The sequence below is a fragment of the Daphnia pulicaria genome, chromosome 6, assembly GCF_021234035.1.
Source record: "Daphnia pulicaria isolate SC F1-1A chromosome 6, SC_F0-13Bv2, whole genome shotgun sequence".
Classification (NCBI taxonomy): Eukaryota; Metazoa; Arthropoda; class Branchiopoda; order Diplostraca; family Daphniidae; genus Daphnia; species Daphnia pulicaria.
The window spans coordinates 3,191,815-3,217,799 of record NC_060918.1 but is presented as its reverse complement, the minus strand read 5'-3'; the positions used below and the strand labels follow the sequence as shown (position 1 = coordinate 3,217,799).

The window sequence follows — 25,985 nt, the reverse complement described above, 5'->3', positions numbered from 1 at the left end:
TGGAATTGCAACTCCAATTTCTCCCTTGTCTCCTTTTGGTCCAATATCACCCTTAATTCCATCCTTTCCAATCGAACCGGATGCGCCTTTTGTACCAGTGGTTCCTGAAATATAATATGGATTAATCATGATATTTCAATTGATAAAATTTTTTTACAAACCGCGAATTCCCTTTTCTCCTTTAGGTCCAACAGCACCAGGGGTTCCCATTCCAATTTCTCCCTTGTCTCCTTTTATTCCTATCTCGCCCTTCATTCCATCCTTTCCAGTTGCTCCGATGGTTCCTGTAGCCGATATAAAATTGAGTAATTATTTTTAAAAATAAACTTATGATACCAACCGTTGACTCCCTTGTCTCCTTTAGGTCCAACAGCACCTGGAATTCCAACTCCAATTTCTCCCTTGTCTCCTTTTGGTCCAATATCACCATTAATTCCATCCTTTCCAATCGAACCGGATGCGCCTTTTGTACCAGTGGTTCCTGAAATATAATATGGATCAATCATGATATTTCAATTGATAAAATTTTTTTACAAACCACGAATTCCCTTTTCTCCTTTAGGTCCAACAGCACCAGGGGTTCCCATTCCAATTTCTCCCTTGTCTCCTTTTTTTCCAATCTCGCCCTTCATTCCATCCTTTCCAGTTGCTCCGATGGTTCCTGTAGCCGATATAAAATTGAGTAATTATTTTTAAAAATAAACTTATGATACCAACCGTTGACTCCCTTGTCTCCTTTAGGTCCGACAGCACCTGGAATTCCAACTCCAATTTCTCCCTTGTCTCCTTTTGGTCCAATATCACCCTTAATTCCATCCTTTCCAATCGAACCGGATGCGCCTTTTGTACCAGTGGTTCCTGAAATATAATATGGATTAATCATGATATTTCAATTGATAAAATTTTTTTACAAACCGCGAATTCCCTTTTCTCCTTTAGGTCCAACAGCACCAGGGGTTCCCATTCGAATTTCTCCCTTGTCTCCTTTTATTCCTATCTCGCCCTTCATTCCATCCTTTCCAGTTGCTCCGATGGTTCCTGTAGCCGATAAAAAATTGAGCAATAATTTCAAAAAATGAACTTATGATACCAACCGTTGACTCCCTTGTCTCCTTTAGGTCCAACAGCACCTGGAATTCCTTCTCCAATTTCTCCCTTGTCTCCTTTTGGTCCAATATCACCCTTAATTCCATCCTTTCCAATTGAACCGGATGCGCCTTTTGTACCAGTGGTTCCTGAAATATAATATGGATCAATCATGATATTTCAATTGATAAAATTTTTTTACAAACCACGAATTCCCTTTTCTCCTTTAGATCCAACAGCACCAGGGGTTCCCATTCCAATTTCTCCCTTGTCTCCTTTTTTTCCTATCTCGCCCTTCATTCCATCCTTTCCAGTTGCTCCGATGGTTCCTGTAGCCGATAAAAAATTGAGCAATAATTTAAAAAAAATAACTTATGATACCAACCGTTGATTCCCTTGTCTCCTTTAGGTCCGACAGCACCTGGAATTCCAACTCCAATTTCTCCCTTGTCTCCTTTTGGTCCAATATCACCCTTAATTCCATCCTTTCCAATCGAACCGGATGCGCCTTTTGTACCAGTGGTTCCTGAAATATAATATGGATTAATCATGATATTTCAATTGATAAAATTTTTTTACAAACCGCGAATTCCCTTTTCTCCTTTAGGTCCAACAGCACCAGGGGTTCCCATTCCAATTTCTCCCTTGTCTCCTTTTATTCCTATCTCGCCCTTCATTCCATCCTTTCCAGTTGCTCCGATGGTTCCTGTAGCCGATATAAAATTGAGTAATTATTTTAAAAAATAAACTTATGATACCAACCGTTGACTCCCTTGTCTCCTTTAGGTCCAACAGCACCTGGAATTCCAACTCCAATTTCTCCCTTGTCTCCTTTTGGTCCAATATCACCCTTAATTCCATCCTTTCCAATCGAACCGGATGCGCCTTTTGTACCAGTGGTTCCTGAAATATAATATGGATTAATCATGATATTTCAATTGATAAAATTTTTTTACAAACCGCGAATTCCCTTTTCTCCTTTAGGTCCAACAGCACCAGGGGTTCCCATTCCAATTTCTCCCTTGTCTCCTTTTATTCCTATCTCGCCCTTCATTCCATCCTTTCCAGTTGCTCCGATGGTTCCTGTAGCCGATATAAAATTGAGTAATTATTTTAAAAAATAAACTTATGATACCAACCGTTGACTCCCTTGTCTCCTTTAGGTCCAACAGCACCTGGAATTCCAACTCCAATTTCTCCCTTGTCTCCTTTTGGTCCAATATCACCCTTAATTCCATCCTTTCCAATCGAACCGGATGCGCCTTTTGTACCAGTGGTTCCTGAAATATAATATGGATCAATCATGATATTTCAATTGATAAAATTTTTTTACAAACCACGAATTCCCTTTTCTCCTTTAGGTCCAACAGCACCAGGGGTTCCCATTCCAATTTCTCCCTTGTCTCCTTTTTTTCCAATCTCGCCCTTCATTCCATCCTTTCCAGTTGCTCCGATGGTTCCTGTAGCCGATATAAAATTGAGTAATTATTTTTAAAAATAAACTTATGATACCAACCGTTGACTCCCTTGTCTCCTTTAGGTCCAACAGCACCTGGAATTCCAACTCCAATTTCTCCCTTGTCTCCTTTTGGTCCAATATCACCCTTAATTCCATCCTTTCCAATCGAACCGGATGCGCCTTTTGTACCAGTGGTTCCTGAAATATAATATGGATCAATCATGATATTTCAATTGATAAAATTTTATTACAAACCGCGAATTCCTTTTTCTCCTTTAGTTCCAACAGCACCAGGGGTTCCCATTCCAATTTCTCCCTTGTCTCCTTTTTTTCCAATCTCGCCCTTCATTCCATCCTTTCCAGTTGCTCCGATGGTTCCTGTAGCCGATATAAAATTGAGTAATTATTTTTAAAAATAAACTTATGATACCAACCGTTGACTCCCTTGTCTCCTTTAGGTCCAACAGCACCTGGAATTCCAACTCCAATTTCTCCCTTGTCTCCTTTTGGTCCAATATCACCCTTAATTCCATCCTTTCCAATCGAACCGGATGCGCCTTTTGTACCAGTGGTTCCTGAAATATAATATGGATTAATCATGATATTTCAATTGATAAAATTTTTTTACAAACCGCGAATTCCCTTTTCTCCTTTAGGTCCAACAGCACCAGGGGTTCCCATTCCAATTTCTCCCTTGTCTCCTTTTATTCCTATCTCGCCCTTCATTCCATCCTTTCCAGTTGCTCCGATGGTTCCTGTAGCCGATATAAAATTGAGTAATTATTTTAAAAAATAAACTTATGATACCAACCGTTGACTCCCTTGTCTCCTTTAGGTCCAACAGCACCTGGAATTCCAACTCCAATTTCTCCCTTGTCTCCTTTTGGTCCAATATCACCCTTAATTCCATCCTTTCCAATCGAACCGGATGCGCCTTTTGTACCAGTGGTTCCTGAAATATAATATGGATTAATCATGATATTTCAATTGATAAAATTTTTTTACAAACCGCGAATTCCCTTTTCTCCTTTAGGTCCAACAGCACCAGGGGTTCCCATTCCAATTTCTCCCTTGTCTCCTTTTATTCCTATCTCGCCCTTCATTCCATCCTTTCCAGTTGCTCCGATGGTTCCTGTAGCCGATATAAAATTGAGTAATTATTTTAAAAAATAAACTTATGATACCAACCGTTGACTCCCTTGTCTCCTTTAGGTCCAACAGCACCTGGAATTCCAACTCCAATTTCTCCCTTGTCTCCTTTTGGTCCAATATCACCCTTAATTCCATCCTTTCCAATCGAACCGGATGCGCCTTTTGTACCAGTGGTTCCTGAAATATAATATGGATCAATCATGATATTTCAATTGATAAAATTTTTTTACAAACCACGAATTCCCTTTTCTCCTTTAGGTCCAACAGCACCAGGGGTTCCCATTCCAATTTCTCCCTTGTCTCCTTTTTTTCCAATCTCGCCCTTCATTCCATCCTTTCCAGTTGCTCCGATGGTTCCTGTAGCCGATATAAAATTGAGTAATTATTTTTAAAAATAAACTTATGATACCAACCGTTGACTCCCTTGTCTCCTTTAGGTCCAACAGCACCTGGAATTCCAACTCCAATTTCTCCCTTGTCTCCTTTTGGTCCAATATCACCCTTAATTCCATCCTTTCCAATCGAACCGGATGCGCCTTTTGTACCAGTGGTTCCTGAAATATAATATGGATCAATCATGATATTTCAATTGATAAAATTTTTTTACAAACCACGAATTCCCTTTTCTCCTTTAGGTCCAACAGCACCAGGGGTTCCCATTCCAATTTCTCCCTTGTCTCCTTTTTTTCCAATCTCGCCCTTCATTCCATCCTTTCCAGTTGCTCCGATGGTTCCTGTAGCCGATATAAAATTGAGTAATTATTTTTAAAAATAAACTTATGATACCAACCGTTGACTCCCTTGTCTCCTTTAGGTCCAACAGCACCTGGAATTCCAACTCCAATTTCTCCCTTGTCTCCTTTTGGTCCAATATCACCCTTAATTCCATCCTTTCCAATCGAACCGGATGCGCCTTTTGTACCAGTGGTTCCTGAAATATAATATGGATCAATCATGATATTTCAATTGATAAAATTTTATTACAAACCGCGAATTCCTTTTTCTCCTTTAGTTCCAACAGCACCAGGGGTTCCCATTCCAATTTCTCCCTTGTCTCCTTTTTTTCCAATCTCGCCCTTCATTCCATCCTTTCCAGTTGCTCCGATGGTTCCTGTAGCCGATAAAAAATTGAGCAATAATTTAAAAAAAATAATTTATGATACCAACCGTTGATTCCCTTGTCTCCTTTAGGTCCGACAGCACCTGGAATTCCAACTCCAATTTCTCCCTTCTCTCCTTTTGGTCCAATATCACCCTTAATTCCATCCTTTCCAATCGAACCGGATGCGCCTTTTGTACCAGTGGTTCCTGAAATATAATATGGATCAATCATGATATTTCAATTGTTAAAATTTTTTTACAAACCACGAATTCCCTTTTCTCCTTTAGATCCAACAGCACCAGGGGTTCCCATTCCAATTTCTCCCTTGTCTCCTTTTTTTCCTATCTCGCCCTTCATTCCATCCTTTCCAGTTGCGCCGATGGTTCCTGTAGCCGATAAAAAATTGAGCAATAATTTAAAAAAAATAACTTATGATACCAACCGTTGATTCCCTTGTCTCCTTTAGGTCCGACAGCACCTGGAATTCCAACTCCAATTTCTCCCTTGTCTCCTTTTGGTCCAATATCACCCTTAATTCCATCCTTTCCAATCGAACCGGATGCGCCTTTTGTACAAGTGGTTCCTGAAATATAATATGGATTAATCATGATATTTCAATTGATAAAATTTTTTTACAAACCGCGAATTCCCTTTTCTCCTTTAGGTCCAACAGCACCAGGGGTTCCCATTCCAATTTCTCCCTTGTCTCCTTTTATTCCTATCTCGCCCTTCATTCCATCCTTTCCAGTTGCTCCGATGGTTCCTGTAGCCGATATAAAATTGAGTAATTATTTTAAAAAATAAACTTATGATACCAACCGTTGACTCCCTTGTCTCCTTTAGGTCCAACAGCACCTGGAATTCCAACTCCAATTTCTCCCTTGTCTCCTTTTGGTCCAATATCACCCTTAATTCCATCCTTTCCAATCGAACCGGATGCGCCTTTTGTACCAGTGGTTCCTGAAATATAATATGGATCAATCATGATATTTCAATTGATAAAATTTTTTTACAAACCACGAATTCCCTTTTCTCCTTTAGGTCCAACAGCACCAGGGGTTCCCATTCCAATTTCTCCCTTGTCTCCTTTTTTTCCAATCTCGCCCTTCATTCCGTCCTTTCCTGTTGCTCCTATGGTTCCTGTAGCCGATAAAAAATTGAGCAATTATTAAATAAAAAAATAACTTATGATACCAACCGTTGATTCCCTTGTCTCCTTTAGGTCCAACAGCACCTGGAATTCCAACTCCAATTTCTCCCTTGTCTCCTTTTGCTCCAATATCACCCTTAATTCCATCCTTTCCAATCGAACCGGATGCGCCTTTTGTACCAGTGGTTCCTGAAATATAATATGGATCAATCTTGATATTTCAATAGAAAAAAATGTTATTACAAACCGCGAATTCCTTTTTCTCCTTTAGTTCCAACAGCACCAGGGGTTCCCATTCCAATTTCTCCCTTGTCTCCTTTTATTCCTATCTCGCCCTTCATTCCATCCTTTCCAGTTGCTCCGATGGTTCCTGTAGCCGATATAAAATTGAGTAATTATTTTAAAAAATAAACTTATGATACCAACCGTTGACTCCCTTGTCTCCTTTAGGTCCAACAGCACCTGGAATTCCAACTCCAATTTCTCCCTTGTCTCCTTTTGGTCCAATATCACCCTTAATTCCATCCTTTCCAATCGAACCGGATGCGCCTTTTGTACCAGTGGTTCCTGAAATATAATATGGATCAATCATGATATTTCAATTGATAAAATTTTTTTACAAACCACGAATTCCCTTTTCTCCTTTAGGTCCAACAGCACCAGGGGTTCCCATTCCAATTTCTCCCTTGTCTCCTTTTTTTCCAATCTCGCCCTTCATTCCATCCTTTCCAGTTGCTCCGATGGTTCCTGTAGCCGATATAAAATTGAGTAATTATTTTTAAAAATAAACTTATGATACCAACCGTTGACTCCCTTGTCTCCTTTAGGTCCGACAGCACCTGGAATTCCAACTCCAATTTCTCCCTTGTCTCCTTTTGCTCCAATATCACCCTTAATTCCATCCTTTCCAATCGAACCGGATGCGCCTTTTGTACCAGTGGTTCCTGAAATATAATATGGATCAATCATGATATTTCAATTGATAAAATTTTTTTACAAACCACGAATTCCCTTTTCTCCTTTAGATCCAACAGCACCAGGGGTTCCCATTCCAATTTCTCCCTTGTCTCCTTTTTTTCCTATCTCGCCCTTCATTCCATCCTTTCCAGTTGCTCCGATGGTTCCTGTAGCCGATAAAAAATTGAGCAATAATTAAAAAAAAATAACTTATGATACCAACCGTTGATTCCCTTGTCTCCTTTAGGTCCGACAGCACCTGGAATTCCAACTCCAATTTCTCCCTTGTCTCCTTTTGGTCCAATATCACCCTTAATTCCATCCTTTCCAATCGAACCGGATGCGCCTTTTGTACCAGTGGTTCCTAAAATATAATATGGATTAATCATGATATTTCAATTGATAACATTTTTTTACAAACCGCGAATTCCCTTTTCTCCTTTAGGTCCAACAGCACCAGGGGTTCCCATTCCAATTTCTCCCTTGTCTCCTTTTTTTCCAATCTCGCCCTTCATTCCGTCCTTTCCTGTTGCTCATATGGTTCCTGTAGCCGATAAAAAATTGAGCAATTATTAAATAAAAAAATAACTTATGATACCAACCGTTGATTCCCTTGTCTCCTTTAGGTCCAACAGCACCTGGAATTCCAACTCCAATTTCTCCCTTGTCTCCTTTTGCTCCAATATCACCCTTAATTCCATCCTTTCCAATCGAACCGGATGCGCCTTTTGTACCAGTGGTTCCTGAAATATAATATGGATCAATCTTGATATTTCAATAGAAAAAAATTTTATTACAAACCGCGAATTCCTTTTTCTCCTTTAGGTCCAACAGCACCAGGGGTTCGCATTCCAATTTCTCCCTTGTCTCCTTTTATTCCTATCTCGCCCTTCATTCCATCCTTTCCAGTTGCTCCGATGGTTCCTGTAGCCGATATAAAATTGAGTAATTATTTTAAAAAATAAACTTATGATACCAACCGTTGACTCCCTTGTCTCCTTTAGGTCCAACAGCACCTGGAATTCCAACTCCAATTTCTCCCTTGTCTCCTTTTGGTCCAATATCACCCTTAATTCCATCCTTTCCAATCGAACCGGATGCGCCTTTTGTACCAGTGGTTCCTGAAATATAATATGGATCAATCATGATATTTCAATTGATAAAAATTTTTTACAAACCACGAATTCCCTTTTCTCCTTTAGATCCAACAGCACCAGGGGTTCCCATTCCAATTTCTCCCTTGTCTCCTTTTTTTCCTATCTCGCCCTTCATTCCATCCTTTCCAGTTGCTCCGATGGTTCCTGTAGCCGATAAAAAATTGAGCAATAATTTAAAAAAAATAACTTATGATACCAACCGTTGATTCCCTTGTCTCCTTTAGGTCCGACAGCACCTGGAATTCCAACTCCAATTTCTCCCTTGTCTCCTTTTGGTCCAATATCACCCTTAATTCCATCCTTTCCAATCGAACCGGATGCGCCTTTTGTACCAGTGGTTCCTGAAATATAATATGGATCAATCATGATATTTCAATTGATAAAATTTTTTTACAAACCACGAATTCCCTTTTCTCCTTTAGATCCAACAGCACCAGGGGTTCCCATTCCAATTTCTCCCTTGTCTCCTTTTTTTCCAATCTCGCCCTTCATTCCATCCTTTCCAGTTGCTCCGATGGTTCCTGTAGCCGATAAAAAATTGAGCAATAATTTAAAAAAAATAATTTATGATACCAACCGTTGATTCCCTTGTCTCCTTTAGGTCCGACAGCACCTGGAATTCCAACTCCAATTTCTCCCTTGTCTCCTTTTGGTCCAATATCACCCTTAATTCCATCCTTTCCAATCAAACCGGATGCGCCTTTTGTACCAGTGGTTCCTGAAATATAATATGGATCAATCATGATATTTCAATTGATAAATTTTTTTTACAAACCGCGAATTCCCTTTTCTCCTTTAGGTCCAACAGCACCAGGGGTTCCCATTCCAATTTCTCCCTTGTCTCCTTTTATTCCAATCTCGCCCTTCATTCCGTCCTTTCCAGTTTCTCCGATGGTTCCTGTAGCCGATAAAAAATTGAGCAATAATTTAAAAAAAAAAATAACTTATGATACCAACCGTTGATTCCCTTGTCTCCTTTAGGTCCGACAGCACCTGGAATTCCAACTCCAATTTCTCCCTTGACTCCTTTTGTTCCAATATCACCCTTTATTCCATCCTTTCCAATCGAACCGGATTCGCCTTTTGTACCAGTGGTTCCTGAAATATAATATGGATCAATTATGATATTTCAAATGATAACATTTTTTACAAACCGCGAATTCCTTTTTCTCCTTTAGGTCCAACAGCACCAGGGGTTCCCATTCCAATTTCTCCCTTGTCTCCTTTTTTTCCAATCTCGCCCTTCATTCCGTCCTTTCCTGTTGCTCCTATGGTTCCTGTAGCCGATAAAAAATTGAACAATTATTAAATAAAAAAATAACTTATGATACCAACCGTTGATTCCCTTGTCTCCTTTAGGTCCAACAGCACCTGGAATTCCAACTCCAATTTCTCCCTTGTCTCCTTTTGCTCCAATATCACCCTTAATTCCATCCTTTCCAATCGAACCGGATGCGCCTTTTGTACCAGTGGTTCCTGAAATATAATATGGATCAATCTTGATATTTCAATAGAAAAAAATTTTATTACAAACCGCGAATTCCTTTTTCTCCTTTAGTTCCAACAGCACCAGGGGTTCCCATTCCAATTTCTCCCTTGTCTCCTTTTTTTCCTATCTCGCCCTTCATTCCATCCTTTCCAGTTGCTCCGATGGTTCCTGTAGCCGATAAAAAATTGAGCAATAATTAAAAAAAAAAAATAACTTATGATACCAACCGTTGATTCCCTTGTCTCCTTTAGGTCCGACAGCACCTGGAATTCCAACTACAATTTCTCCCTTGACTCCTTTTGTTCCAATATCACCCTTTATTCCATCCTTTCCAATCGAACCGGATTCGCCTTTTGTACCAGTGGTTCCTGAAATATAATATGGATCAATTATGATATTTCAAATGATAACATTTTTTACAAACCGCGAATTCCTTTTTCTCCTTTAGGTCCAACAGCACCAGGGGTTCCCATTCCAATTTCTCCCTTGTCTCCTTTTTTTCCAATCATTATAATATGGATCAATCATGATATTTCAATTGAAAACTTTTTTTTACAAACCGCGAATTCCCTTTTCTCCTTGAGGCCCGACAGCACCTGGAATTCCATTTCCCTTGTCTCCTTTCTTGCCAATATCACCCTTTATTCCTTCATTACCAACTTGCCCTAAGTATCGCAAAAAAAAATATGCTTAAAAGTATGATTCTTACTTTACAACTGGTACATGATTCCTGTTTTTAACTCAAATAGCAAAGGATTCCTTTGAAATCTTCCAAAGGCGTGATCAAGGATTCTTTTTAAGCGACTTATAAATATTTTTTTTTTAGATAATATAAAGAAATAAAATTAGAGTGTTAGTGTTCGGTAATGATAAGTGTGGCAATTTATAAACCTTTGTGTTACAAACCTCTATCTCCTTTATCCCCCTTAAGTCCGAGTATGCAAGGGATTCCGCTATTTCCTTTTGCTCCTTTTGGTCCAATTACAGCATTTCCTTTGACTCCGGGTTCTCCCTTGTCACCTTTGGTTCCATTATCCCCCTTAATTCCTTCTTTGCCAGGTGTTCCGTTGTACCCTGCTTTACCTATTACCATTTCAATACTTTCTTAGAGAAATAATTTTCAATGCTTTTTGTGATTAAGATAAAAAGAAAATAAATAGCATAAAACTATTTGATAAAATACAGTACCTACCCAAAGTTTGGAAACTCGCGAGAGAACCTTTTGGAAAAAGGTTTTTTTCTCGGCGTTCCCAAAAATCCAATTTTCGTCGGAACGCGACAAATTTTTTTGGCCGTAGCCATAGTGTGTAGGAATAAACTGATTTTTTTCAGATTTATCCAATCAAGAGAAGGGTAACTTTCAATTCGAGTCTTAAGTTTGGGAACGATCCGTAGAGCTATATGCAAATTAGGGTACTTTAAGGGGGGATAACTACAGAACGGGTCGAGCTAGGAAGACGCGAAAAACTCTGAAATGAAGAAATTTACTAGCTGAACAATATTCTTCATTTTGAAATTTTTCGCGTCATATTTAATGTAGACATTTTTAAATTGAAAATGGTTATTTATTTTTTGGTCCTAACCTAACCTAACCAACGAAAGATTTCGTCTACAACTTATCATTGCGATTTATTATTTAATTAGGCAACGAAAAAACTCAACAAACAAAAAAAAATTTCAAGACACTTAAATTGTCTAAGCCGTCTTGCATATGTCGAAGTGCATTTGCGTATTTTTCGACCTATACATTCGCATATATTGTCGAAATAGTCTCGCATATTTGTCGAGGTAGTGTCACCACCTGTCGAAAGTAAGTCGAATAGGTGTCGATGTAACATTTTTGAGGGTGAAACTACCCATACCATATAATGTACATGGTCAACTAATACCAATAAAAATATTAATTGAAATGAAAACATCAAACAAATTTATATTTGACGAAAGTTTACTAAATCACCGAAGGATTAGGTCTATATAACGCCTAACCTAACATCTAGTAGAATTAAGAATATTTCTTTCGGGAGGCACCTAGAAAGCTTTATCGAAAGAGGGAAAAAACGGATTCCCTTCCCAGACCAAAAAACAATGAAACTTGGTGAAACAATTGGTATTAGTATAATTAGTACATAATTTCTAATTCAGAAAATTTTAAGAAAAAAAATGTGAAACTAACCTACTTCTCCTTTCTCTCCCTTAGGTCCAAGGTCTCCAGGGATTCCGATTCCAATTTTTCCCTTATCGCCGGCATCTCCTTTCTCTCCCTTGGGACCAATAATACCAGGACTTCCAAATCCAATTGTTCCCTTGTCACCTTTTTGTCCAATATCACCCTTGATTCCGTTTTTTCCAGGTGCTCCTTTATCTCCAGTTGCACCTATAATAACCCACAAACAGAATTTATTTACAATAAAAAAATCATTCGAATTTCGAATTAAATACAATTTACTGATCATATTCTTTATGAGAAGTAATACAGTATTTTACCAAAAAACCAACAAATATGGTTTTGTTTTCTATGCTTACCAATATCTCCCTTTTCCCCCTTAGGTCCAAGAACACAGGGGATTCCAACTGTGGTTTCTCCCTTGTCACCCTTTGGTCCAATATCCCCCTTCATTCCGGCATCACCGGGTGTCCCTTTATCTCCTACTTTACCTTAATACAACATCCAAAGAAAAATAGTCTGCACTAAAGTCTAATAACTTTTCGTTTCTATGTCGTTGTTTTTTTTAAATAGTAATTATGTATTGATGTGTGTACTGTCGTAATTAAATATTCGTGTTTACAAAATTTTTGACTTTTTTAACGATGAGTTCGCTTCTTGAAAGAATTTGCATTTCTAATCTTGAATGAGCAGAATTTTAAATGATTTACGCTAGATTCAGGATTTTTTGATCAGCTTCTGTCTGATAACATCATGACTTTGAACGGAGACTGAAATTTCGAAGTCAGAATTTTTAAAAAGGGGCATCAGAATCTGATTCTGGCTTATCATACATCCGGTGATCGAGTTGCAAATCTTTGATATTCTATCTGGTTCACCAATAAATTTAGAAAGAATATCCAGACTGGAAAAAAAATAACTTTGTTCTTATCTCAAACAAAAATAAGATATTGGATGTAAAAATGGGACGGTTGTAGTGCGCATATTAAATCCAAGTTCAAAATTTTTCATAGCGCATCACAACGTCATAATTTCAGTTTATCTTGATTTTAAATTAATTCATTAAATTTCGTCCTTGAGTAAAGTATGAAATTTCATATGAACCCAGCAATTTTTAAAGAATATTTGAGCAATAACCTTTCCTTTATTGTGGTTCATAGTACTCATTCAGTTTGAGTCTGATTTCTTCTGTAACGGTTTTCTCTTTGCTTACCGATTTCTCCCTTATCTCCTTTTTCTCCTTTACCTCCAGTTGAGCCAGTTGTCCCAGGATCACCTTTATCTCCTTTTATTCCACAATTTTGCAGTAATTCAATAAATTTTGGAAGATCTATGCTGGGGGTGCCTGGTTCACCCGGGTTGTCAGGTGGGCCTGGGGAACCTTTTATACATTAACAAATACTTAGTGACAGCATTGACCATTCTATGTTTAAATTGCTCGTCTTTTAGTGTGAGATATTCGGGTTTTTAAACTCATGGGACCCCCTGGTATGCATGTGGTATGATGGCATCCAGAATTTTTTTTCATTTTTTGGCATAAACAGCATTTTCTATCAAACTTGTTTTCTTTAATTTTCTTCTCTCCCTGATTTCATCGCTAACCACCATATGTTATAGGGTCTTTGCATGAATAAGGGATCAGGTAGAAATAAATATAATTCTAATCAGTTTTTCATTCTGATTCTCAAATTAATTTTTAAAAATGATAGTTTCGATACGTAATCTCTCTTCAAAATTGAGAGGTAATTCACAGATTAAAACTGACCTCGCCATGTTCGGTTGGTGGTTCCTAAATTTGATAAATTTAGCATACGCTATAAACGAAACCAAAAATTTTTGGTATCTAAATTTTTTTTTTATTTTAAGTGTTTTTTTGTAATTTGCTAAAACATGGCTCACCCAGGTAGCACTGGCATATCAATTGCATGTCAATAAGATAGGCTAATGTAATTTATACGTCCATGTCTAAAAACTCGACTATAATTTTTCTGTAATTTTTTTTGTAAACACAATTTTAGATATTTAAAATGTCAATTACATATAGGGCTCTTTGGGATCTGTTTTCTTTAGCCGTTTTATCTGGCAACGCAGCATGGCTGGGCGTTTTGGTAGGGCAAGAACGGGGAGAAGAGGGAGAATGGGAGGAATGGGAAGGAGGAGGGCGTCCTCCCATTCTCCCTCTTCTCCCCGTTCTCGCCCTACCAAAACGCCCAGCCATGCTGCCTTGCCAGATAAAACGGCTAAAGAAAACAGATCCCAAAGAGCCCTATACACATAATTTTTAAAAAATTCTGTACTAACAACCAGTCCACCATTTGGGGGTTCAGGGGTTTTTACTTTTTGGGGAAACGATGACTAGGCATCGCAGCCACTCACAAAATAAATTATTTTATTCGGAATTTAGCGGAAAATCGAAGTTGAAATCCGCAATTTTCTAGCTATTACAGTTTGTAACGGTGGTCACCAGAAATTTAAGTGTTTTTACGGTTTTGTTACATCAGTTTTCGGGCGAACCTTACGGTATAAAACTAGTTTTACAGGATCAAAGATCCCCCCTTCACAGATATCGCGCCCCAATTTTTATATGACAATTAATACCAGAGATATTCACGATTGAAAATCTTAGAAAATTTACACCATTTTCTAAATATTTTTTACTTCATACTACTTCATCATGCTACCCATCTAGTGGCTGATATTTAAAAGAAATGGGAAAATTCTTCTAGATTCTTGATTGGAGCTCGAAATTTTTTATTGGTATACCAGAACACGTGACGTAGCAGACTAATTAGAAACGTCAAGCTCCAGTTATTAGCTCTGCCAAACAAACTTGCAGCAAAGTACCGCCAACCCCACTACGGTGAGCAGTAATCGAGAAGTCGCACGACTCTTTGCTCTGCGTAACCGTTGCAACTTTAAAAACCTCTATAGCTACAAACTCGATATAAAGTATAATACATTTTATTGCAATTTATTTGATCAAAAATTTTATCTAAACTTTTATTTATTAAAAACATCAATTATGTCTGGCTGGCTGGGGTGCGTCGAATCGCGGGGCAAATTCGTGTAAATGGGGTAGAATAGCTCCTATTGCTCTTATGGGCTAAAAGAACTCCTGACGATGGCGTCATGAACTAAATTTTCTCTCCTATCTCTAACCCAGCAAGACAATTTGCCCCGAGAAAAGGTGATTTTGTTAATATAACGTTTTAAACCAATTATTTTAAAAAATAAACAAAAATTATTTTTTGTAAAAGGAAAGAATTTCTTTTTAGAAGCTTTAGGTTATTAGGGAAGTCCACAAAAGAAAAAGAAAACGAAATGGACGACACGATTTAAGGGCCAAAAAGTTATTTTATTTGTTGTTCCCATACTATTAAGAATATTTCAGTAATTTTTTTTATTCGCATGAGTAAAGACCATAACAGGTAATTTTTAAAATGCAATCCCTCGGTCGCATGAGGACGAAAAACAGTAGGTACCAACTTACACAGATTACATCAGATTTGCTAATATTTTCTCATCAAATATATTAATAATATCTAAGAAGGGGAGAGTGATCTGGTGATCTGAAGGTCATGTCGGCCTTCATCCTATAAGCCACCTAGCGCTGGCGATAACATTATCCCCCCTCTTTGCCTTTAGAATCTGTTGGTGACCAATCCCTTATTGCTGGATTAGGCTGACGTTGTGAGGGAGTTGGCTTATAAGATGAAGACTGGAATGGCCAAAAAACGAAGAAATTTTCTGATTTTTTTCAAAATTTTTATCGTTAATATCTCGGCTTCTAATCCGAGAATTGAAAAACCCTGAAAAAAGTTTGAAAAGATGGCCTGTCTTATCATTTTAAAACAATTAGATTATTTTTAGGTGCAGCAGTTGACGAGAAAACTGCTGCACAAAAATCGATAATTAAGTCAAAATGTCGGCTACCCACCCCCTCAGTTTTTTGTGATATCTCCCAAACTACGAAATCTAGGCGATTGCGGTTTTTACCAATCAACTTAGCGAAAAATGTTGCACAAAAACCATATATTTTTTTAATTTTAGAACCCCAAGCGACTATTTCTGCAAATTAAAACTCCCAAAACGGTTTTCTTTGAGTGGCGGATCGCATGTTAAAATTGACGGAAGATAAAATACTAGGGTAAAACAGCGAATCCGGACATCGTTTTTCTTAATAAGCTTTCTTATGGCGTTTGTGTGTAAATCCGAAATGCGAATGTTCGGACAAAATGCGAATGCCCCGGACAAAAATTCGAATTCCGGACAGAAATATTTTCAAAAACTAATTTTTTTATTCGATACAGTTTTTAATTCTGAATCGAATTGCTTAAGGCATCAGGTATGGTGCAATGGAAATATATTAAGGTTTTTTATTTGAAAAATCAAAACATTGATCTGTCAAAACCATTTTTCGTCTGCCTGAAAGTTCTGACTTAAGTTCAAAACTTCCAAGCAACAGAAAAATGATTTTTTATAAATATTTTATATATCATTAGGCTAGCTAACTTTTACTGAAGAAAATAAGCCCAGAATACTATAATAAAAAACTAAACTAAAATCGGTGGTAGAATTTTCGAGAAATCTTATTGTTAAGCCTGACATGCGTGTTGCGAATGTCCGGATCTAACGAAATATCGAAGAATTAATACTCATTTCAAATAAATGTTTTTTAAATAAAACTTGGTATAGACAGATTCAGAATAATGCCCTCTACAATTTGAGCTACAAAAATATAACAAAGCGTTCATATTATTAACTATATTAATGGCGTTGTTCCCCCATTTGAGCCAACGATGCGAATTCCGGACAGCGGAACTGCAGATTACCATAACATCCATTTTATTATTGTTATTTAAGCGATGGTATGGCTCAGTGGTAGCGTCTTAGACTACGATGCTGGGAAACTGTTGTTCGATTTAACTAAGATGCATTATTCTTAGGAGGAATTTTTGCAAAGATACTCGTTAGATGTTTCTTCATTTCGTATCGGTGAGTATCGGTATGAAGTTCTATATTTTGCATGCATACATAACAGCTTATTGGTAAATACCAGACTTAACTAACATCATAAAGTTGTTAAACTTGAATTAGCTCAGCGGTAAGGCCGTCTGGGGTGGTTCCTAGGTTTACCGAGGGACTTGAGTTCAAAACCCTTCATATCTAATACATTTTTTTTTTCGATATGTATCGTCTAATAAATTCAATTATAAGTCAAAATAAATTTAAGAAAAGAAACCTCATGTTTATTATGAATTAACCTGCTATATTCTACGTTGTATAATACTGATATGAAAATTATATGTAAATCCCATCGTTTTCGGGATTTGAACCCTCACCCTAAATATCATCACGCTGGACTTCATCCCCAGAGCCATACAAGCAATCGGATGAATAAAATTCTCAGAAAATAATGAGTAGGATAGCTTGTGATGAGTGTCCGGATTTTGCATCACGGTCCCTCATGGGAGCAGGATTAGAACGGCACATTTAGATTTTGGGGGGGAATATTTAACTATTTTTACAATTTTCTTGATTAATACCCACTATATAGGGATATATTAAGGCTACTTTATTAAAACAGTATAACCGCAATATAACAAAAAAAATCTAAGTATTTTACAAAAAAAAACTTCGGACGTAAGGTACAGCTTTTTGAGATATAGAAGCAATTATGTAAGTGAATTATTAACATAAAATCATAAAATTTTGAAGATCATCACAAAAACCCTACGTTCTTTAAAACCATACGAATAAAAAATAGAATTCAAAAAAAGAAAGCAGGGACAATATTCTTGGATCTGGTCAGGTTTGATCCTCGGCCACTTTAATCTTTTTTCGCATATAATGTTAAAATTACGCAACTAAAAGTATGCGAATTTCACATCAATCGATTTTTCTCAAAATTCTACGTCGATTGATGTGCAAATATAATAAAATAATGAAAATTTAATTTTAAGAAAAGTTCATGTCCGGCATTCGCATCAGCTGTCCGAACATTCGCAAAATGTAAACATTTTCTTTTTATGCTGTACTTTCGTTAAATTCTACACAATCTTGACAAATGTTTATATAATAATGTAGAGCTTTTCAAGCTCTATCTTTTCATATAATTATTTATTCGATTGTTCTAGTTTATATATTTGATATTCCTTACGGCGTTAAGCTGTCAGCTAGCAAGGAATACTCAGAATTACCGTTTAGACCGTAAGCGAAAATTTCAATTTTCAATTAGAGATATTTCAATTAATCTTCAATATTGTTTGGTGCCCTTTGGCTCAATTATGTATCTTTCTTTTAAGTTTAAAGCTCATTTATCAGATGTGGCAATAATATTATCGTTTAATCGCATTTAGAATACTTTAAAAATCGTTTTTTTTTTGTCCGGAATTCGCATTTTCTCGGGCCGTGTCCGGATTCGCTGTTTTACCCTAAAAAGCAGACCTTTCTCTTCTTTTTTTTAGATTTATTCTGTGCTTTTCCATTATTGTCTTCTCTTTCATTCTCTGTTTCAACTTTCCCACCAGAATGAACGCCAACTAGAGGTACAGAGAGCTTTCTAAGCTATACCTTCTGTCAATTTAAAATTAAAGCATATAGAGCTTTTTAAAGTCTAAAGGTATGCACAGAGCAAAAATTCGTGCGACTTGTCAACTAGTGCGTACCGTAGTGGGGGATGTCGGGACTGTTGCTGCAAGTTTGTCTTGTTTCCGAATTTGATTGGTATGTTATTGTTGACTGACTTTTTTTATTGGTCTGCCATAACACGTGACTAGCAGACCTTAAAATGCTCTATAAAGCAGTTTGCCTGCTCAAGAAAATTTCAAGCGAGGCTATATAAAAGAATGACAAATGGGACTTTCAAAATTATGTCCCAAACCAGACTTTTAATGTCTTTTTTTATTGGTCTGCCATAACACGTGACTAGCAGACCTTAAAATGCTCTATAAAGCAGTTTACCTGCTCAAGAAAATTTCAAGCGAGGCTATATAAAAGAATGACAAATGGGACTTTCAAAATTATGTCCCAAACCAGACTTTTAATGTCATAAAAGGAATATCAAAATGAACAATCTCGAACATCTTTATGATATCATGATTGCTACCTGAATTTCTGCGTTCTATTTGGCTTATATGGCACAACCTTACTTTCCGTTAATTTTATTAAGTAAATCTACTTTAGGCCAAATTTTTTACTAATTAGTACTAGATTCACAACGTCAAATTCTCAGACCACATTTGATGGTTAAAAACGTTTGAGGAATTGATATTCGCATCTTTTAATATGATGGCGCATCTATAAAAAAATTACTAATATAGTCCAAGTAGGATGGGAACAAAAAATACAATAGTTAATTTTTACCCTTAAATCTTGTCGTCCATTTCGTTTTCTTTTTTCTTTTGTGGAATTCCCTGACTTAAAATTTAGTAAAAATAAGTTTCAAAAAGGAAGTTCTTTCCATTTTCAGAAACAAATTTATTTTTTTATTTTTAATGACCAAATTATTGCTTGAAAACGCAATAATAACAAATGCATCTTTTCTCGTGGTTGATTGTCTTGCTGGATTAGAGGGAAAAGTAGGAAATAGGAGGGGAAAAGTTTCAGAAAATTTAGTTGATACGCAATCGCATGTTCTTTTAGCCCATAAGAATAATATTGGCCCATATAATTTTACCCCGCTTACATGAGCCATTCGCCCCGCGATTCGACACACCCTCCTTCATTTTCAAAGCGCTTTTGGTTTTAAACAAAGAAATTTGCCATAAAAGAAAAATACACTTTTGATAGCTAATTTATTTTCTCTTTTTTTAAGCCTAGCGAAAAAATATTGAGGAATAAAGAAGTAAGGGCTAAAAAACTAAAAAGTCTTCAACTATGCCGACTCTTCCCTATACATTAAATAGTATACAGTCATCTGTGAAAGTTTCTTGAACAGGCAAATGGCTCTCTATGTTTTAAGTTTAATTTGACGGAAGGAATACTACGGTGCCTACCACCAGTACCCCCAGTATTTTACGCCTTTTTCTCTTTTTCTTTCGTAGATAAAGGAAGAGAAGAATATAAACCTTCAGAAAGTTTATAATTTTGTTTCTTGTCCCGTCCGTGCTAATTAAGACAAGGTAAATTCCTTTTCGGCAACTAGTTTTTTATCTTCTAAAATGGAATAAGCTCCAAAATACAAAGTCATCCATGGGCAACCAGTTTTGGACGTTTGCCGTCATAGTCTGATATGTAGCAAGTAACTTGTTGGCAGCGATTTTAATTATTCCGATATTCTTTACAACACCTGCCACTGCCGCTGTTAAAACTTGAAGGAAGTACCGCCAACCCCCGCCACGTTGCGCATTAACCAAAAAGTTGCGTGACTTTTTGCTCTGTGGAACTGTTGCAAGTTAAAAAAGCTCTATAGTCGATTTTTTCACAAAGGATAATACTCCGCTTTCAATCGTACTGAACTCCAACAGCTGCTTTATGCAATCATTTTGGGGAAGGAATGGAGGAAGTTTTTAGAGCATTTTTTGTCATACACGGAAATGAAAGTTGAAAAATCACCGCAATCTCTGACTTTCTCCTTTTGATACAACGCAGCAAAAAAAATTAATTTTCTTTACAACTTGAAAAAATTCTTTAAAATCACATACCTTGAAAAATGAAGTCTGGTGTAAGTGATGGGTGATTGATCAGGTAAATGGCAATTGGAACAGGAGGAACGGAAGGCTTCCCTAAAATGCAAATAATATATAAAGCAAGGCTTTGTTTTGTTTTTCTTCTGTTTTATTTGAAATCATCATTCTTAGCAAAACCACACCAGAAGAATATAGGTTAGAGATTTTCTCTGTCAGAACTTTTTTTAGAAATTCAGAATCCTGTTGGTTGTGTAGAAAATATTCGTTAATTGGCCGATAGTTAGTTGGATACACCGCAATTGGCACAGTAGATGTATAAAAACCTAAAAATCAATCAATAATGCATCATTTAATCATTTGGTCTCATTACTATAGTTTTATCAGACTGTAGTGTAAAGGAGAGGGGGGTTATATAGTCCGCTGTACTATGTGAAACAGCAAGTTAAAAAATATTTAATTTAATTAGAAAATTCTATAATTAATACATGATTTTGTTCATAGGTATTTACTTTTTTCTCTAAAAAATTTGTTGTACATTAAGATTTTTAGTTTTTTAACAAAAAAAAGGCCCCCTAAAATTCTTTAAAAAAAATACACGATTTTTGGAATTTACTCAAAATTTCGAAATTTTAAAAGAATAGTGTAATACCAAAAGTGTAGATATACCTTTTATCTTTAATCACAAAGAAATAAAATTAAAAAATAAAATTTTACTTTAAAATGTGTTTTACAATTCAAATTTTCACAAAAGCCTTTTTGGTGGGATATTTGGGACGAATATGTGTGGTTGATTGGAACTAAAAGGGAGCTTTTAATGGGTTGAGCTTAGCTCAGTGGCAACGCTGAAATAATAATAATTTTTAAACAATTTATTTTCTAAATTTAGCGAAAAACAAATACTAGGTGGCAGATATTATCACATGATATTTTTTAAATTAATTTATAACAATATTTTAGTGCTAAATTTAGAGTGTTTCGTATAGTACACCCCCTGTCCCTTATAAACCCCTAATTTGTCCACGCCCACTTTTTTCCGCAACTTTAAAAATCGGTAGCGGGTAAACTAACGACTAAAATAAAATAAAAATACTGGAGAAAAAAAGTGAGACAAATACAATAAAACATTTATTTTACAAATCGGATGATTAGGAAAAGCCCTACACGAGAAAAACCAAAACCGGTCCAAATAACCCCACTCTCCCCTTTATAGTGCCATCCAGCAGCAATCACCTTTAGACGTATATTGGCGAGGAATAAAACTGTAACCTGTTTTATCTGTTTGTGACGGAAAATATCCCAGAACTTAATTGACCTGTTTCTTTCTATAATCTCTCATTTTCTCTAATGAATTACCCGCCATGTTCCGTTGGGAGGGGTCCCTATCAAGGCAGTAAACTTTCCATTAACAGGTATTCACATACATTTAATGGTTCGTATATTGAATTATTTGGTAGGATAAAGCACGGATTGAGTGTTGTCTGTGCGTCACTTGCTTCTGGAAATGTACTGGAACGTCAAAGTTTCGAAATTTTCCAACTCAGATTAATGTTGTAGGTTACAGTAAGTTATCACTTACAACACACTAGTGCTATAGTTGCTCTGCGAAACCAAAAGGAAACATAAAAGTTGACTAACCTACTTTATTGTACACAAATATCTCTGCAGGATATACATGAATTAAAGCTCAAATAAGCTGTCTATTGAAAATAAAAAAAATCACCCACAAATTATAAATTTTTACCCATAAGAAAATCCTACCTTTATGAGAATTCATTTGTAGGATGTCTCCTAATTGAGGATTAGATGCAGTTAAGATGCGAAATAAAGTGTAGTAATCGGAAGTTGGTATTTGTAGTTGTAACTTGCTGGGATAAAATGGTTCATATTCACGGTTTTCTACAGCACTGATACAGGTAAACAAAAATACAATGAAAGAACTCCACAGCAGTAAATACATTCTCCATATGGGGTTCTTATTTGTAAGTGTCGCATCTTTATAGACTTTGTTTGTTTCTTAGTGTATTTGCAGCAAAATTGTGCATTCAAGTAAAAAGGGCACTCCTCCTCAAAAGGGGGAAGAGGGGGGACAAAAACTGGTTTTTTGTCCGAAAATTTAGATGTTTCTGATGTCCTCATCCTCATAAATATTTTCTTGAGATAATTTAATATTGTAAATTTCGCATAGAATAGTGAAAAAAATTTCTTCTTTAAATTTGTTAGGACATTTTTAAATAAATTAAATATTAATGCCTACTTCTAATTTCTTTTTAAGTTCTTATTTCTATGTTATTGCTCTTATTGAATGAATTAGCGGCATAATATTGGTTCAAACTTTTTTTTATTATTTTGCCTACTTTGTTTTGGTCAATTAGCAACCACTAATCAGCAGCTTGTTTTTTTTTTCATGTAGATCTGCGTCAATCGTATGTGTTTATGAAATTTCACTGAAAACTGGAAATATTTTTCCGCGTTATTTGACGTCTCAAACTGTCTGTTTAATATGTCGTAAGATTAATTAGATTTCCTTCCTTCCCGACCACAAAAAGACGACAAAATAAAATATTGAATTTCCTTAATTTGATGAGCACAGGCTGCATGCATTTCGACTAAAAGTATTTTATGAACAATTTCACTTGTTCATAAAGGTCGTAAGAATTTATATGTACGAGTTTTTTTTATTAAGGATTTTTTCTTTATATACATATATGGTCTTTGTCTTGGTAAATCAGGAACCGGTACTTTTGTGCAGAATTTGATGAGAATCTTCACGTAGTTCAAAACGTAAAGTGGGAGATAAAAAAACTGTAAATTGAACCCAGACTGAATGTACACAATCATCTGCCATGTTAGTAAAAACACGTGAAAACAACTTAATTACTTCAAATATCTAAAATACTACTCTCTTTACATGTTCATCTTTAATTTGTGTGAAAGGGAAATTTATTTATTTAAATTATCGTTTGATTTAATAGGTCGTTTGAGATTTTCCTCAATATACAATATAATATATTAAGTTAATTTTAAAAATCCCACGAACTTGGTCCTACTAACATATTTGCATAACCGGCTACAATGAACGACGCTTACACTTAAAAAAGAACCTGTACAATGATAGCGTATTAGGAATAATAAGTTGGAACCAGTTGGATTTCCATGTATGACTTTTCGCTTTAAAAATTACAATAACTGCATATACGTTACTTGCATGGATCGTTAGCAAGATATGTTTACCATATAAGTAATGCCGCAACCTTTTTTTTTCGGTGTATTCTCATCAGCAGCAACTTCGTGCCGCATTGTTATGCACAAGGTTCACCAAGTCAACTTTTTACAGGTGTCCAAGCAAGGTCTACTAGGGCAGGTAGCCAAACGCCACTAGAGAAGAATAATTAAAGAACCTGGGAGGTTACCAAAATTCCGCATGAGCGCGAACGCGAGTGCAGCTTGCCGGCTTACCCTGTGTGGCAGGTATACGAACTTGCATCTTTTCGTGCAAAATAATCTTTGTAGCTATTTCCTTAGTATTTTTTTTTTCGATTTTAGAAATATTCGGTTTTAACACTGCGCTTATGGAGGAAAAAGTAGGTGTACTGAATTGGTAAACGAGCTAGGGTGTAGAGACGTGGAGGTAACTATTACGAACATGTCAAGTGTGTATGATTTGTAGATCGGCTTTTCTCCTGATCGGGAAAAAAGAACAAAATCTATCTCTAACCGTTAAGAAGTTATTCGAGTTGCAATTTTTTCACTTTTCGCCGTAAGAATACACGCCAACCGAGATCTTAATCGGTTGGTGTGTACTGACAAGGTCTTTGGGGAAAGAAAATGTTAATTTGGGTGGAATGTCTAGAGTTAAAGAACAAAAAAGCAAGGTCAGCAGATGGTCTTTTAAATTGTTTTGCTTGAATTTAATAAAACATTTTGCAGAATAGGTTGGGTTACCAAAAACGACTATATATTGCTGCTTTGCTCATGTCGCTGGGAAAAATGTAAATGGGTCTTCTTTCTGGTTTTAGTAAAATCAATTTTCGCTCCCCAGCGATTGGCATGATTCCAATTTTATAAGAAAGAGGTAAAGCGATAATATTTTTGGTCTAAGGCCACGCTGATGCCAGCTTCCAAACGAAAATATGATCACCACTATATCTTTATTTATCGACACAGGATCATATGCGAAAATTACAACAGCCTTCGATACCTCTAAAGATTACAGTGAACAAAAGACTGGAAAGGCCGGGAATCTGCCGACAAATTGCGTTTGGTTGTGCATGCGGTGGCGGCTGGGTGAACTATTGCGGAATCGGCAATAGTTAACAAGCCGTCCGCCACTCAAAGAGACCGTTTGGGGGGGGGGGGGGGGGGGGGGGGGTTCGATTTTGCAGAAATCATCACTGGGGTAATAGAAATTAATAAATATATGTGTTTTGTGCAAAATTTTTCGCTAAGTCGATTGGTAAAAACCGCAATCGCCTAGCTTTCGTAATTCGGAGATATTGCAAAGAAAACTGAGAGGGGGTAGCCAAAATTTAGACTTTTTTCGGTTTTGGTGCAGCAGTTTTCTCGTCAACTGCTGCACCTAAAAATTATCTAATTATTTTAAAATGATGGGATTATTTTTAAGATTATTTTTAGACGGTCTCTTTGAGTGGCGGACGGCTTGTTAAAAGCTGAATAACTTAAGAATGATAAAAGATATTGGCAAATGAATGTTACAGTCTGATACATTAATATCTTAGCTAATTTTTGAACAAATAGATAAATTCTTTTATAAATACAGGACCCTACCATTTCGGCCCCATACCTTTTCGGCCTTTTTTAACCAGAATGGGACGAATGGGAGGGAGGAGGGCGTACGAAAAAAAAGGGGACCCACGTTTCCTCTTCTCCCCTTTCGTCCCATTCTCCCTCTTCTCCCCGTTCTCGCGCTAAAAAAATGCCCAGATAAAACGGCAAAAGAAAACAGATCCCGAAGAGCCATATAAGCTATAAAACTATAATATCGTTATAAAGCATCGTTATAAGTACAATATGTAAAGCTCAACAAGAGAATAAGACCGAAATGTAGAAAAAAATCTTAAAGTTACAGATGGAATTGGCGTAAAATCACATACTTCGAGTAAAAAAATATGTATAACGCTTTGGGACCAAAAATTGTTTTACAAAATCTGTGCAATAAAACAAATTTTAACAAATTTTTAAATATTTCTTTGATTATTATGTAAGTATTTTAGTGAAAGAAGTGAACGTCCATTAATAATCCAGTAAATATTTAAAATTTTGGACGTTCGCTTCTTTTACTAAAATACTTCAAATAAAATTAAATAAATATTTAAAATTTTGGACATTCACTTCTTTTACTAAAATACTCTCTTCTTGTTATTTAACTTTCCAAAAAAATAAAATATTTATACAATTTCAAAAATATTTATGAAAATGGGGCCGAAAAGGTAAATAGGGGCCGAATTGGTAGGTCGATTTCGGACTGGGCCGAAATGGTACGGGGCCGTAATGGAAGGGTCCGAAATGCCATACATCCCATCGCTAGGAATAATGAATTTACGAGGGACTGTTCGCCATAAGGTCCCTTGTAAACATCTTTCCGTGCCTTGACGAAATTTTATAGTCCCTCACGATTATTT

General features: G+C 36.4%; 3 protein-coding genes across 5 annotated transcripts; all 3 read right to left on the bottom strand.

The window, feature by feature from the left end:
* Positions 1 to 52: 52 nt before the first annotated feature.
* LOC124344587 (collagen alpha-1(IV) chain-like) lies at positions 53 to 5,469 on the bottom strand. Its single transcript, XM_046798184.1, has 20 exons — positions 5,440 to 5,469; positions 5,242 to 5,382; positions 5,063 to 5,185; positions 4,865 to 5,005; positions 4,686 to 4,808; positions 4,488 to 4,628; positions 3,555 to 3,677; positions 3,357 to 3,497; positions 3,178 to 3,300; positions 2,980 to 3,120; positions 2,047 to 2,169; positions 1,849 to 1,989; positions 1,670 to 1,792; positions 1,472 to 1,612; positions 1,293 to 1,415; positions 1,095 to 1,235; positions 916 to 1,038; positions 718 to 858; positions 337 to 481; positions 53 to 104 (listed from the first exon to the last, which is right to left on the bottom strand). Exons 3-20 carry the CDS (start codon positions 5,154 to 5,156, stop codon positions 53 to 55), a joined length of 2,280 nt encoding a protein of 759 aa, XP_046654140.1. The 5' UTR covers positions 5,157 to 5,185; positions 5,242 to 5,382; positions 5,440 to 5,469.
* A 174-nt stretch (positions 5,470 to 5,643) lies between these two features.
* Positions 5,644 to 8,060, bottom strand: LOC124344423 (collagen alpha-1(XXI) chain-like). Of its 3 annotated transcripts, none has more exons than XM_046797960.1 (8): positions 7,887 to 8,060; positions 7,708 to 7,830; positions 7,509 to 7,649; positions 6,951 to 7,073; positions 6,753 to 6,893; positions 6,197 to 6,319; positions 5,998 to 6,138; positions 5,644 to 5,939 (listed from the first exon to the last, which is right to left on the bottom strand). In XM_046797960.1, exons 1-8 carry the CDS (start codon positions 8,050 to 8,052, stop codon positions 5,809 to 5,811), a joined length of 1,089 nt encoding a protein of 362 aa, XP_046653916.1. In that variant the 5' UTR covers positions 8,053 to 8,060; the 3' UTR covers positions 5,644 to 5,808. The 3 variants fall into 3 exon arrangements, with proteins under 3 accessions (XP_046653916.1, XP_046653917.1, XP_046653918.1); XM_046797961.1 differs by having other exon boundaries at positions 5,644 to 5,930; XM_046797962.1 differs by lacking the exons at positions 7,509 to 7,649; positions 7,708 to 7,830; positions 7,887 to 8,060 and adding exons at positions 7,130 to 7,270; positions 7,328 to 7,435.
* Positions 8,061 to 8,076: 16 nt separating this feature from the next.
* Positions 8,077 to 24,705, bottom strand: LOC124344584 (collagen alpha-1(XXIV) chain-like). The gene is made up of 13 exons (XM_046798180.1): positions 22,105 to 24,705; positions 20,529 to 20,669; positions 20,362 to 20,442; positions 12,930 to 13,097; positions 12,076 to 12,207; positions 11,726 to 11,926; positions 10,459 to 10,635; positions 10,113 to 10,217; positions 9,598 to 9,720; positions 8,641 to 8,781; positions 8,462 to 8,584; positions 8,264 to 8,404; positions 8,077 to 8,207 (listed from the first exon to the last, which is right to left on the bottom strand). The coding sequence occupies exons 1-13, from the start codon at positions 22,301 to 22,303 to the stop codon at positions 8,077 to 8,079; spliced, it is 1,863 nt and encodes a 620-aa protein (XP_046654136.1). The 5' UTR covers positions 22,304 to 24,705.
* Positions 24,706 to 25,985: the final 1,280 nt, after the last annotated feature.

Coding starts and splice junctions, on each gene's coding strand:
- LOC124344587 (XM_046798184.1), bottom strand. CDS start 5,156: ATGAAGGGCGAGATAGGAAAAAAAGGAGACAAGGGAGAAATTGGAATG. Junction 1,416..1,471: donor AGGAGACAAGGGAATCAACG/GTTGGTATCATA, acceptor TATCGGCTACAG/GAACCATCGGAGCAACTGGA. Junction 1,236..1,292: donor AGGAGAAAAGGGAATTCGTG/GTTTGTAAAAAA, acceptor ATTATATTTCAG/GAACCACTGGTACAAAAGGC.
- LOC124344423 (XM_046797960.1), bottom strand. CDS start 8,052: ATGATTGATCCATATTATATTTCAGGAACCACTGGTACAAAAGGCGCA. Junction 7,074..7,508: donor AGGAGACAAGGGAATCAACG/GTTGGTATCATA, acceptor TATCGGCTACAG/GAACCATCGGAGCAACTGGA. Junction 6,894..6,950: donor AGGAGAAAAGGGAATTCGTG/GTTTGTAAAAAA, acceptor ATTATATTTCAG/GAACCACTGGTACAAAAGGC.
- LOC124344584 (XM_046798180.1), bottom strand. CDS start 22,303: ATGTATTTACTGCTGTGGAGTTCTTTCATTGTATTTTTGTTTACCTGT. Junction 8,405..8,461: donor AGGAGAAAAGGGAATTCGTG/GTTTGTAAAAAA, acceptor ATTATATTTCAG/GAACCACTGGTACAAAAGGC. Junction 8,208..8,263: donor AGGAGACAAGGGAATCAACG/GTTGGTATCATA, acceptor TATCGGCTACAG/GAACCATCGGAGCAACTGGA.